Source organism: Alosa sapidissima, chromosome 1 (genome assembly GCF_018492685.1).
Source record: "Alosa sapidissima isolate fAloSap1 chromosome 1, fAloSap1.pri, whole genome shotgun sequence".
Lineage (NCBI taxonomy): Eukaryota > Metazoa > Chordata > Actinopteri > Clupeiformes > Clupeidae > Alosa > Alosa sapidissima.
The window spans coordinates 21,166,340-21,180,844 of NC_055957.1; the positions used below are offsets into that span (position 1 = coordinate 21,166,340).

The 14,505-nt window shown below is 43.4% G+C and overlaps 1 protein-coding gene across 2 annotated transcripts in view; it reads left to right on the top strand.

Annotated features, from left to right (window-relative positions):
• Positions 1–14,505, top strand: part of cdh7a (cadherin 7a) — a 52,316-nt gene that overhangs the window by 22,839 nt on the left and 14,972 nt on the right. For both annotated transcript variants that reach the window (XM_042107740.1, XM_042107750.1), the window contains 5 exons: positions 4,229–4,396; positions 6,173–6,360; positions 6,866–7,119; positions 7,901–8,037; positions 12,309–12,430. In XM_042107740.1, the coding sequence (XP_041963674.1) occupies positions 4,229–4,396; positions 6,173–6,360; positions 6,866–7,119; positions 7,901–8,037; positions 12,309–12,430 (869 nt within the window). The remainder of the gene's footprint in view (positions 1–4,228; positions 4,397–6,172; positions 6,361–6,865; positions 7,120–7,900; positions 8,038–12,308; positions 12,431–14,505) is intronic.

Below are 14,505 nucleotides of genomic sequence, written 5' to 3' on the forward strand. Positions count from 1 at the left end.
TTTGCACACAGAGGAAGTGGTCTCGATCCATCGCTGAAAGATGCACTCGTACATGTCTAACTAAAGAACCTTCAACAATTGTCTCTGATACAGATCTGTGTGCTTATAGAGTCCCGCCCTGTTATGGCTTGTGATTATTGCCACTGTTTAGCTGATGATTCAGAGCACTGGGCTCCGTGTGGAGGCCTGCGGCTATTGTGATGGAGCTCCTTGAGTATGGAACGTGGTGTGATGAGGCTGTAATGAGGTCTCTGCTACATTAGAGTAGTGCAACACATCAGCCTCACCTGATTACAGAGCACCAAATCACCCAGTGCAATCAGTGAGAACGTAAGCATGAGGACGTGGAATCCGTTTCTCATTTCGGACATGGACACGGACACAGACACTATCATTACTGAAAACAGCCAAGTCTTGATTAAAACACCTCTGAGTGTGTAGTCTTCGTTTTTCACAATTCCAATGTCTGATTGATGATGATGAATTTGTTGGGTTCCATCATGCACCCCAATCATGCCGTGAAGAGAGACTGAGTGGCATATGGTCTTATAGATGCGCGCGCACGCACGCACACACACACACACACACACACACACACACACACACACACACACACACAAACACACACGCACACACACACACACATACACACACACACACACAGTAGATATTGATCAAGGCAGATGCAGATCCAGTCTATCAGAAATGAAATTGCTCCATTTAAATGGGCAAATCAAGTAGTAGTAACAAAACTCAGAAAATCTCTGACACAGGACATAACAAAAAAGGTCCAATTTCCTCCTGTATACATCTTGCATTTAGACCGTGTTCAGACACATGCTGTCCCCATTGCTCTGATGGAAATCTGATTACATTCTGGCCTGCTTCTCCTACAGTGCAATACAGTCCTATCAGCCCAGAAGTACGCATTTGACTCGGGCAGGAACACAGGCAAGAACTCGGCAGTTCTCTTGCCATGTACTTATTACTGATATAAGGAGAACTCAGCCGTGTGACTAGAATGACCTACATGTGTGGTTGTTATAACTAATCAATGGAAACACACTGAACGTTGTTAGAATGAAGTTTGGAGACTTTGAATAATCTCTCAAACAACACTTTAGAGGTCACACTCCAGATGCATGCAGGTGCCATTCCTCATCACATTGTGGTAGAGCTTTAGCTAGATTTGCAAGGTATGTATTTAGCTACAGAAATAGAACAACTGGCTGTAAGAACATCTGGTAGCATCTGGCTTGAATGAGTGGCATGAACCCATTCCCTCCACAGGCAAGCAAACACTGGGGCCCACCACCCATATGCCATGGCATGGCTGTGACTGATCATAGACCAAGCATGGCCAGACCATGGGTGGTGCAGGCACAAAGTTACACTAAGAACTAGAGGAGTTACTGTAGGAGTGTGTTGAATCAGAGGGTCATTCTGGTGGGTGTCTGTGTCCTCAGCTGCTTTGCAGAGGCACATGATGTGACCCAAAAGGTGAAGTTTCGTCCCGTCATTCCGAACCCTAGTGTCTGCTCCTCTTAGCCACACTCCAGACCACCTACAGTAAGCAACATTTGTGTGAAAGCAGAACTAGTTATGTGACAAGGCCATGTGCTTAACAAGATCAGGGTTTCCCCTCCCCTAATAAATAGGGGCAATGGGGCACATTGATGCAAGCAGGCTTAGAATTTCACCATTCTGGGGGCAAGGCCACTTGGCCTTCAGTTGGGCATATTTGGTAGGGGGCACAAAGGCCACATGTCAGGGCACCAAGGCCAAAGTTAACTATACAGTAGTAGCATATAAAAATGATCAAAGTTGTATTTAGCCTATTCACTGCAGTAGACCTGCATCACTGTAAACATTACAAAAACATGAAACATGACATATTACATAGAACTGTAAATCATCTGATCATCTAATAATTACAGATATCTAGGCTATATATATAACATTTATTTTATATTTGGCCTGCTATGAAATCATGTATTGAACAATTTAAGCACAGCTCAGCTTTAAGAAACTCAAATAGTCTAGATGCATGCTTAGCATTTGATCATTAAGGCTACTTTCACAAACTCTTAGTCAGCTGTCTTCTGATTTACCAATATCTCGGCGATATTTGTAACATTTATTTTGTATTTGGCCCGTTATGAAATCATGTGGAACAATTTAACCACATTGTAAAACTTAAAGCCCAAATTTGGAGACATCCAAATTTTAACACATGGTTTGTCATGTGTTAAAAGAAGGGTTCGTGAAGTATAAGAGATGAATGGGTAGGGAGATCATGGACGCAAAACCTTCAGTAGAATGTATGATTAAATTGAATTATATTATTTACTTTTCTCGCGAACCGTTCAACACAGCAATTATCGGCTAACATTGTTTAAAAGCTGAGAAAAAGCTCTTTCATGTGGTACTTGTGATGTCTGTGTGATGATGAGTAGGCTACTTAGCAAGTAGTTCAACTGAGAAGAATGGGTGAATTTGGACGCACTTTCTTTCTTGCGCTGTCACTTTCTCCACTGCGTAAAAGACTAAATTCATTTGCGCTGTGAATGCTAAGATTATTTTGACAGGCCACAGGCTAAATAAAAATTGCTATTAGTAGGACGCAAAGCAGAATATTAAAAGAAGGGGGCACCAAGGCCACCGTGGCCTGTAAACCTCTGATTTTAAAGGGGCATCACGGCCAACGTCGTGAAATTCCTACCCTGGATGCAAGGTATAAACCCAAATTGTATGCATTGTGTCTGGAATGCAATCAGACTAGACTTCCTCTGAGGATAATTAGTCTCTAATTGAAAACAGATCTGTGCTGCTGTGCATAAGTATGTATGATACAAATTGCATAATTTCCTAATGTAATCAGTGTACACATTGAGATTATGTAACGATATGTAATGTATCTTAGACCATGGAATAAGGAAACAATAAATTCTCTCATACAAATATAGCAATGACGATAACAATGATGGAATAATGTGCACATTTGCTGTGTTAAATGAACACACATCCTTTATGCATGGACACATCATAATGATACATAATCATCCTAATTATGGCAGTATTTTTTAAGCTTTAAGGGCAGTGTTTGCAGGCAGCGAGTTTTGACATTTAACACCTGTTGTTCCAACTTGCTGCCCATACTGCACACTATGTAGCCTGGTGTTGTAGTTCAGGTCTGAAACCCCACACAATATTGGACAGGATTTCACAGCACAATAGCAGCCAAATATATCACAAAACAACACCAGTTGGTTATTATTAGTGGCATTTTGGCTGTTCTCTATTGGTTGCCATGCAAGTCTGTTGCCTATATAGTGTAGTTATACTCACTAAGACTGAAAGTCCAAACTGCTTGTGAATACCCAAGCAACTGATCTCAGGTTTTATGAAGGAACTTTGTTTTGTTTGACTCATTTTAGTAAAAAAAAAATAAATAAATAATAATAAAAAAATAGAATAGCTTGTTTGCTGACCCTTGGAGAAGAGTAACTTGTTGTCTTCCTTTCCTCAGTACACATACACTGTTTCAGTTGCATCTTCAGTGTGCATATGACTGATTATGTTTACCTGTAGCTCCACTCACAGGCACCCAGATTGTTTTGCTCTGCTCCAATGACTTATACAGTGTACTATTGCTGTTGTATAGAGTAGAGAAATGCGTGTAAGCCTGGAATCATGGATAAATGGAAGCTGACAGAGAAGGAAAACATCTCGAGTGTTCTATAGTTGGATTAAGATCAAAAGGCAAATATGACTGGTTGTGCTCAAAGTGGGCTTATATGAAAGTAAAGATATAACATTCATGTTAACATTCATTCATGTCAACTTTATGTGCATGTTTGATTATTACTGGGGATTGTGCATCATACGGTATTCATGCAGCATTCAATCAAGCACAAAACAGTATCATGTGTAAGTCACTATAGTGAGTTTAAGGGCATATTGTAATGATGTTTGCGGTTGAGATGAATTCATCCTCCTTCCATCTCATAGTTATTATATATGACATTGTTTGTCTTTCTCTACTCTGAAAACATCTCTACCAGAGGATCAGCCCTCATTGATCATATCTCACCCGCCACATTGCTATGAACCCGGTCTGTGTATCCCAGTATAAACATGAACCCACTAACCACCACTTTGTGTTCCCAGTCAGACCCATGTCCTTGTAAAAAAGCATTGAAAACTAAAAGTGGGGCGTCATTTGCAGGGGTCATCAGGACAGCTCTTCCTAACATGGACCGTGAGGCGCGGGACCAGTACCTGCTGGTCATCCAGGCCAAGGACATGGTGGGCCAGATGGGCGGCCTCTCTGGCACCACGTCTGTGACGGTGACTCTGATGGACGTGAATGATAACCCTCCGCGCTTCTCCCGAAGTAAGCCTCAAGATTCCCTACTTGCCCAAAATGCCATAACCCTTGTGTCGCAGTTTTTCTTCCTTCACTTTCTTAGCTCAGCAAAAGTTTTTTTTTTTTGCAAATGTCTTTTCACATTTTCGTTGCTTTCACGCATATTCCACTCTTTTTTTTTCAAAACAGTAATGAAATTGGATCCACTGTACAATATATTAATCCTCACATTTGCAGCACAGCAGTAGTCATCGCTTGCAAATGTGTTCACTCTTTTTCAATAGTTTTACACGTTTTTTACATCCTTTTTCAAAACATTCAACATAGCTCTCATAGAAGGTTTCCAAACTACCGATATATTAGATTGTTTGTGTTGAACAAATGGGAAACATTTATTCAGACATTGCTTGCATACTTTAGTGTCTTAGTGACATTAGACTTCTAATGTCTCAGGTCTCTAATGTGTGTGAAACTGAAATTCTTCAATTAGCAATCAGACCGTATCCCTCTGTGTTGCTGTTTGCTAGTATGGATCAAAGAGGCCAAAATATAGAGTAATGATTAGAGTCGGTCATTTAGTGAAGAAGGCCGTACCAAAGTAGAGTAATGATTAGAGTCGGCCATTTAGTGAAGAAGGCCGTACAAAAGTATACAGTAGAGTAATGATTAGAGTCGGTCATTTAGTGAAGAAGGCCGTAAAAAAGCTGACTAGTCCAGATGGCTATTGTTGCACTATGTCAGTGAAAATGAACAAGTACGTTGTGCTTGAAGTTGTGCATGAATTAGTTTAGTATAAGAGGATACTGCATGTATGTGCATGTATGTGTGTGTGTGTGTGTGTGTGTGTGTGTGTGTGTGTGTGTGTGTGTGTGTGTGTGTGTGTGTGTGTGTGTTATTGTTGACAAAATGTAAAATGTTGACAAAATATGCATGGCCAAGCCATGCTGCAATAGCATTTCGGCGGTAAATAGCTTGCATTGTAAATCTAATACACCTTTATGAAATATCCCTTGCACAATTCTTCAAACAGCAACCCTTATCCATCGACAAAATATGCTACGTCTCTCAGAGAGGCTAAAGGAACAGAGTACAATTGTGCTATTGATTCTTTGATGAATAAAGAAGGCAACACATTGAATTTACAACCCTGTCTACAAAAAGTATTCAAGTATTTAAGAAGTCAAGAAAAATTGTAATGCACACACACACACACACACACACACACACACACACACACACACACACACACACACACACACACACACTCGTACAGACACTTAGATAGTAGATCTAAACAGGCATCAAGCACCATCCAGGGAATCAGGAGAATCAAGCGTCCCTACTGTGCCAGAGCGAAAACAGATATGGGAGCTCTGAAGCAAAACAGTTACCCCGCTCCACCACTAATGAATCCAATACTCATTAAAGTTTAGCCCAGCTTTTAATTAGTTCATGTTGTCGTGTGGTATACTAATAAACTTTTTCTCTAAAAAAGCCTTGACAAAATTGGGGTTCAGTTACTGTAACACATAGGCAATTGGTAGAGACTTTGGTGTTGTAAGCCCTTACCTGCAGAGTCAGAGAGAGGGGGGGGGGAGAAAGAGAGGGAGCAAACACATGAAATTGGAAAATAGTGTCATCAATAACTGTTTCTTTTTCTTTCCCTCTCTTTGTGTGTGTGTGTGTGTGTGTGTGTGTGTGTGTGTGTGTGTGTGTGTGTGTGTGTGTGTGTGTGTGTTTGTGTTTGTGTATTTGTGTGTCTGTTTGCATTGTGATTTTTTTTTTCTCTGTGTCTGTCTGAAGAATCCTATCAGTTTTCGGTGCCCGAGTCTCTGCCTGTAGCTTCGGCGGTGGCCAAGATAAAGGCTCTGGACGCAGATGTGGGTCCCAACGCTGAGATGGAGTACAGAATTATAGATGGCGATGGCCTTGGGATGTTCAGGGTCTCCACGGACAAAGACACCCAGGAAGGAGTCATCACTCTGCTAGAGGTATTCAGAGCCACCGCAGACCATCATGTGGGCGACTTAAAAGGACACGCTTATTCTCTGACCCGCTCTTTGTGCATGCAAGACTGCATCAGTTCATTTCTCCAAGTTTGCATTCTGTTGATTATCCATTTGAAATGTGCATTTATGGCCTGAGCTTCACCACATTGCTTATGATAACTGGACAGTGCCCTTCATGCAAGCTTTAGTCAAAAATAGTTAAAAGGGTTCCAAGGACCAATTTCAAAGTTCAGAATCACTATTTAATAAATCACTAGACAAGCAGTCGCATTCTGATAAGAGATGGATGTTTGCATTTTATGATCTGAAAATTAACTCACAATGACAGGAAAAGTCACTGCAGTACTCTGCGGTAATCTTTGAAATTCTATGGAAATTCACCTTGGAAATACATTGAAATCTGAACTCTTTTCAGGTCTTTCATCTGAAAACATATTTTACTTTCTTCTCTCTTTTTTACGCGTTCTCTGTGTGTTTTTCAAATCAGAACTTGGACTTTGAGACCAAAACCACCTACTCCCTGAGGATTGAGGCATCCAATCGGCACCCCGACACCAGATTCCTGAGCCCGGGGATGTTCAGTGACATAGCGAATGTTCGGCTGACCGTGGAGAATGTGGACGAGCCGCCACTCTTCTCCTCGCCACTCAGTAAGATGGTGGTGTCCGAGGCCGCCAAGGTTGGCACCATCATCGGCACCATGTCCGCTAATGACCCAGATTCTACCAATAGCCCCATCAGGTACGAAGTTACGGGGAAAAAAATGATAAGTATATATACTCTTTTGATCCCGTGAGAGTGTTGCTAACTCTGAGTGTATTATTGTTTTTGCCACTGCCACAGGTATTACAGGTTTGAGTTAAAGCAAAACTACGGTTATTACATTAAAATCAGCTTCAAACTCATTTTGATGATACAGTGATTTGTAAAAGGCACAGCCAGAACACCTGCTGTTGAACTATGTATCTTTATTGTACCCTGCAGAAACATGACCCGTTTCATCAGGTTTCTGTGCAGCACATTGCAAATTGATAACAATGGGAAAACACATTCTTACAGTGCTACTTGAACATTTGAAAGTGTTAGAGCTATGTTAATTATATTCTGTTGTTTAGAACTGCCAGACGGCTTCATCTGTTTTTCACATGGCTTTTCTCTAATTAAATAGTCACAGGCAGCTTATTCTGGGAAATCATTTATCCTCCTGTGGCTAAAGCAGTTGGAGAGAGAAGATAAATAAAGCTCAACGGACTCTTGAAATCTCCCAGGGCAAGGGGTCAACCACCAGATAAATGGATATGTGTTAGACAGTACAATCAATGTCTATCTTAATTTGAGATTTCAAACATTATTATTTGTGCATTTTTTTTTCATTTAAGTCTGAATGTTGCTTGTTACAGCTCCATTATGGTAGCTGAATGATTTCACACCACAATGGCAAAAGCATACATGAACTTAAAGACCATATCAATTCTACCAGTAAGTCTGCTGGTCTCACAGTTGTGTGATTTCTGGGCTGCAGGTATTCAATAGACCGCAACACGGACCTGGAACGCTTCTTCAACATTGAGGCAACAACTGGCATTATCAGCACTGCCAAGCCACTGGACAGGGAGATCAATGCCGTGCACAACATCACCATCCTGGCCATCGAAAGCCGTGAGTTAAACTCTACCTCTCGTTTGTATGCTGTGTCGTAGCCCAACACACCCCTTTCTCATAGGTTCATCTTAATGTAGGGAATGACCACAAGACTGAGTTGGTGGAAGAAAAACCGCCTTCATTATCAGCTCCCATTTGCCCCGTGGGAACACAGGTAGTTCTGGTTCTTGCCCATTAGCGGTGGTCTGTCAGACTGGAGAAGACATCCACTGCCATGTCTTACTCCACTGATTGTAATGCTGCGTGGCAGTGCCCTTCGCCGTGTGTCTGAGCCCATCGAGACTCCAGAGCAGCAAGCTGAGAGATCCACATGTCTTGTAAAACTGGACTGTTTTATTTGAAGCCAAGTTGTGGTGGGCTGGTGGATATGACACACTAATTCACTTTTCATCATTTCAAATTCTACAGAGTACAGGTAGACTGGTGTGCAACTGAATGCACACCTTAATCAGGCCAAATGCCAGATCTCAAACGGGAAAAAACAAAACTGAATTGATGCAGCCGCATCATTACTTGGATCCACTCCCAAATTGAAATGATTCTGCCTTGGACCATGCTACATTTCCCCACCACAAACAGGCCCATAGTGTAATCCCGCTAGCAAACAAACAAACGCACAAACAAACACAGGTGAAAACATAACCTCCTGGCAGAGTTAATTAAGCCATTTTTGGTGATGTAATGTTACACATGAAAATTCTCCAAACCAGCTCTAAGGCTTGGACTAAAGTGACCTACCAATCAAAATTTGCATAGTGCCCCAGCCAATGGTGCGGCAAAGACAGGTGTGGCTCTCAATCTCTCCGCGTGCTTCTCTGTGGAAGGCAGCACAGATGAATGCTTTGGCTTGGACAGTGGGCAGCTCAGGCCTGCATGCGTCGTTCCTATGTGCTGATCCAAGTCGAAGCGTCTGTCAAGGTCCTCTGCACAGGTGCCATTCGCCAGAGGTGACCATGGCCGAGCGCCTCCCCTCCCAAGGAGTCGTGGGGTTTGATGGAGTTTCATCTTGATTCTAGCCGATGGACAGGTCACTTACCTCTTCCAACTAAGCTTCAGACACCACTCCCACCTCCTCCACCTCCTCCTCCTCCTCCTCCTCCTCCCTAGCAGGCAAAGCCATGCCACTGCTGACTCAAAGTATCCTGGTCACTGACTTTGAAAATGACCTTGAGAAAGAAAAAAAAGCTTTCCCTGGCCAACAGCACCCCGCCCACTCTCAGGCAAGCCTACCTGCCATCCATCTGAATGATGGGAGATAATCATATCTTCAAATCGTTACATTCCTGCTTCAATATCCATGAACATGGACTAACTTAATAGGACTTTGCAGCTACTGCCCCCACACCATTGATCATTGTCACCAGCATCTGCTGTCCCCGCAATGGCTCTTGGCAGAGAAGATTGAAATGTCCCTTTCTATTTATCTTTGGAAGGTGAGCGCAGGCCAGGTTAGGACTCGAAAGTTAACTTGGAAGCCCACTCTGTTCAGTGACTGACTTGAGAAGGAGGAGTGTTTGAAAACCACATAGGCTGATATGAAAAGGCAAATTCACCTTGAATTCAGGACATTTGGAACCACTGTAAAAAATACATCATCTCATTTTAGATCTTTTGATCTTCATTAATTATGCTTTAACTTATTTTGCTTGGCATACTTGCTAGTTTTCATATTTCAAAATGCATGGTTAAATTTTTGTCAGCCACGGCTACAAGATAATGAGAAATATTATAATGAGTTACTTTTGTGCCTTGGACACATTTTCTTCAAAGCGACGGGTTGCAACATAATCTCAAGTAGGTTTGTGGATGTTTTCTATTAAGTGTCTTGTGCCTTGCCCTTTGAAGTCATTTGCTTCAAAGATGTTGACTGAGTGTAAGTTTCCAGACATCCTCTCCATGTTTTTTGTTTGCAAATCATCCTACCCAATCAAAGGGGTGTCACTGAAACCCGAATGCAGATTAAGCTGTTGTGTCTCATTCACTAATTTGTGCATTCAAGTGCTCATCATACACTGTGCATTGAGAATACTCTTACAAGTGTGCAATGAAACGCTGCTCGCACCGAGGTCCCTGGTGCCAGTGAACAGACTATAACGTTTAGTTGTCAAACAGACCTTTTACATTTTTATAAAATACATTTATATAGATGGAATTTCATGTAGGATTTTATTTTTATCTAGACACACAAATTGCAGTAGAACTGACCTTACTGACTAACTGCCTATTATACTTCTGAAAGGTAGCATGCTTAATTGATGCTTGATAGGTTTCCTGAGCTGTTACATACACAAATAATATTCCTTGTGTAAATGAACAGATCTAGGAACTCTCTCTCTCTCTCTCTCTCTCTCTCTCTCTCATAAATATGTTATATATAGCAGAATAGTGAAAGACAAATTGCAATACAATCTTCAATATTTCACGACACAGTACATTTTCTAGATGTCAAAACCTTGTTAATAAAGTCTTTGTATTTGTGGTTATTAAGTATTAAGATACAGTAGCTTCACATCTATGGAAATCTCTCATTCCAATACTCACCGGCTGTCCTGTGTAACATGAGCACCTGCTTTGAGGTTTTCCCATCAGTGGAGATCATGTAGTGAACAGATGGAAATTAGAACCAGAATAACCCGGTTTCACTGGCTGGCTGGACATAATAGTTGATGTATTCCCACCCCTGTAATCAGAGAAAACCTTTGATCCCCACCACTGCAGCTGCATAGATAATGCCAAATCATATTAAAATTTAATATCTTCTCAGTTGTCTGTCCAAAGAAGAAGGCGGAGGGTGGTTTGAGAGCCCTGACTCTTGGAGAGGGGCAGTAGAGAAGACGTGGCGAATGCTGCTGTGCTCGGCGCTTTTCGAGGACACACATTTGCAGAGGACAGGCTGCCACCACTTAACACGGTCACTGATCCACACCCACGCAGACGCAACAACACACTCACCCGCACACACTCACTCATATACACATATGTGACCACAAAAAGCCCCCCCCCCCCCCCAACACACACACAACCACACAAACAATAGATGTGGCAGATGTTGATCTTCTGCTTCGCTTGTTGCTTTCTGCCCTCCACAGGTGTCCACTGCTAGCAATAGCAGTTTAGTTCAGTCCAGATGTCCAAAACACATATGCTGATGATGATATAGTTTCTATCTTCATGATGTGTGTGCATCACTGTGACTTTCAGACACCTGTGCTACAATTAAAAGTAAAAAAAACATGGAGGCAAGCGCCCATGGAAGTGACAAAAAACGTCCACCGCCGAGGCTCATCCTTTCGCTCGCGTTAGATTTCTGGCAGCATTCAGTCACACCTAAAAGCACACCGCAGTTAGCAAATAATCACCCAGCTGTTTCCGTATCCTCCAATTTGCAAACAGTCTGATGAGCGACACACAAGGAGCTGTGCAAGTCTTTATGTCTGTAGGCTGCCCGCGTCTCCCAGGGGACTTAAGGACATGGAGATGAATTCATTGCCGATGCTTATCGCCTGAATTAAAATATGGCGGCGATGTGGGCATCAATCACCGTGATGCCTCCGTCGGAAATGTACCTCCTGTCCCGAGAGCACCTCGCTGGGAGGATAAAGAGAGCGGCTCCGCTGATGCTGAAAGCACACGCTTGCTCTCTCGCTGCCCTAATTTCAGCCCCTCCAGGTTCACTGAGGGTGTCATTTCCAAATGCCAGCATCACTCACCCCCCCCCTCCCCACACACTCACACACACACACACACACACACACACACACACACACACACACACACACACACACACACACACACACACACACAAACAGCATCTGCTCATCACTGGGCCGAGAGCTTACACCGTTGCACAAAGACCTTGACCTGCCTTTCTCCTGCAACAACTCTTTACCTTATTTTTTATTATTTTTCTAAAGTAGCGAATAAAGCTTGGCAACTGGAAGGCAACATGTCCTTTGGTCTGAGACAACTCTGATCCCTTGTCAGCCAGAAGGTCAATATCGTAACCAAGTTCCTTGGTTGCAGCGCAATCTGGCTTCTGTTGTCAAATGAAGATGAAAAGTTTATTTGCTGCCGCACTAAGATACAAGGATACAAGGATACAAGGATACAAGCACAGAGAAGGGTATTTTTGTCTGACACGCTTGCCTCATGCCTAAACCTCACATTTGTAACTTAAGTGAGGGAGCAAATGCTATTCACAAACAAAGTGTTGCTGATGTTCATGTATGCTTATATTTCTTTTCTCGTTGTCCTCCTCTCTCTTCTAGTGGACCCAGCTCAAGTCGGGAAAGGTATTGCTCTGATCACGGTGATGGACATCAATGACAACGCCCCCGTCTTTGCCATCGAATACGAAACCTTCTTGTGTGAGAGCTCCAGTCCTGGTCAGGTACTACGATGGCAGCAGCCCTCATTTTCTCTGTTACTGTTGCTAAGTGTTGTACAGTGTGAGTGAATACTGAAACGGTTACGTTTTCTTATCTGCATGCTAAGCTGCTATTGTCTGATCTCTGCAAGGACTAGGGGCACGTTCATGCCCTCTCTTCAGTGTGACCTGGCTGCTTGAATGGGCACCGGAGTTGAACAGCAGTGACCCATGGGCAGAGCTATGCATGCCCCACAAAAGGGCCAGGAGCACTTCAGTCCTAGCAGTGCGCGTCGCTGTGCCACAATGGCCATCACCAGCCAGTAGCTGACAAAAAGGCACTGCTGGACAGAGTCGGTGAAAAGGGGCCACACATGGCTTTCAGCGGCAGGCCATTCCAATCAGAGGATCAAAACGGGACGCGCTGGTGTGGAAAACACTCCACATCAATTCAAATGGGATGAAGGTGACTGTGGCATGAAATTGGTTTGTTGGAGAGCGGTGGCAGATGGGGCAGGGGCTAGAGTCCTGCTGTGGTGGCCAACACCACCGCACCGCACCGCACCGCACAGCGCACACAAATAGTCACCCTCCTTTAAAAGGGATGCACGCTGCATCTCAGCAGCTTAGCACAGAAGCCCATTCAACCTCAACCTCAATGTGTTCGGTGTTCAAATACCACGCGGGAGGCTCTTGTACTGTATTTAAAAAATGCCTCATCTGCCCAGAACCTCCAGTTGGGCTAATAGGAGCGTATAACCGTACAGTCACAGTGGTTAAAAATATAATGGCATTACTCACCGATGAATAGCTTCAATTACAACACGAGCAGACAAGGTGTTAAACCCTCGGCCTCTTTCTAATGAGCCTAATAAAAGCCATTGGCGCTGGCAGGAGATGGTGTCTGATGGACTGCACAGGCTATTGACCTTTGCTTGAATCACATTTACATTTATGCAATGCTAAATGATACAGCCATTGGTCACGCTGTAAAGACCTCTCTCGTTCAGAGCCAGGCTATTCTGCTGCTCCGAGGACTCAGGTCTCTGGAGTATTTGATATTTTTCTGCAGGTTGATGTGTTCGTCTTCTGTCTCCTCTGTGCAGAGTAGGGCCCATAGCGTCGATGGGTAATTGGATTACCATGTCAATCTAGTAAGAAAAGCAAAGTTGATTGTTGAGCTGATTGTGAGAGCTGTGTGAAGCAGCTCTAACGAGGGCTTTTAGACAATCCACTCCTCCCATCAGCGTCCTCGAGTGAAAGCCAAAAGCATGCGAGAGAGGGCATGTGGGAAAAGGAAGCACAGATTCAGGCTTTCACTCTCCCTGTTGGAACGACAGTATTTGTGTTACAGCAATTAGGCTAAAGCTCTGACATTCCAAAGTCGCACAGAGATGTTTGTTCTCTCTCTCTCTTGTTCTCACTGTCTCCCTCTTTCTCCGTCTACACTCTTGTAATGTGTGAGGGAAGTGCTTACGGGCCCGTTTCACAGACACTATCATTTGAAAGCAACACAGACACACACACACACACACACACACACACAGACACATTCCTCTCGGGAAGCCGGTCTATGTGCTTTTTGTCCCTCCCGGCTCTCAGTCATTCTAACTTTCAAAAACACTCTCTTTCATATTACTGGGCTAAATGACTTGCCAATCTCCCCGGAGCCCAGCGGACCCTAGAAGTCTCCTGTCTCTCTGCCGGAGAAATGAAAATGGCCGGATGTTTTTTTTCTCCAGATCAGTTACAGTCTGCCATGTGTGTGGGGCTCTGATATCTTTGACCAAAGGATAGCTCAGAGCCGCAGCCTGGTGACAATACCACTAAGTGTTGAGCATGAAAGACTGCTCTACTGAGCTATCATATGTGTACAGCACAACACAGCACTTCACAGTTGTTTTGCTACAATCAGAGGCACATTTGGAGTCAAACGGGAGGAGATTTCAGTGTTTCAGTGTTTTTCTGTGGAATGCCCCACACATTGCGAGAGAGTAGCGTTTTACTTCAAGAGAAAGTGATTGCCACCCTGCTTCAGGAGATAATGAGACATCACTTATCCCTGTTTATATGGCGTTTGCTCCTGCTTGGCTGCTTGT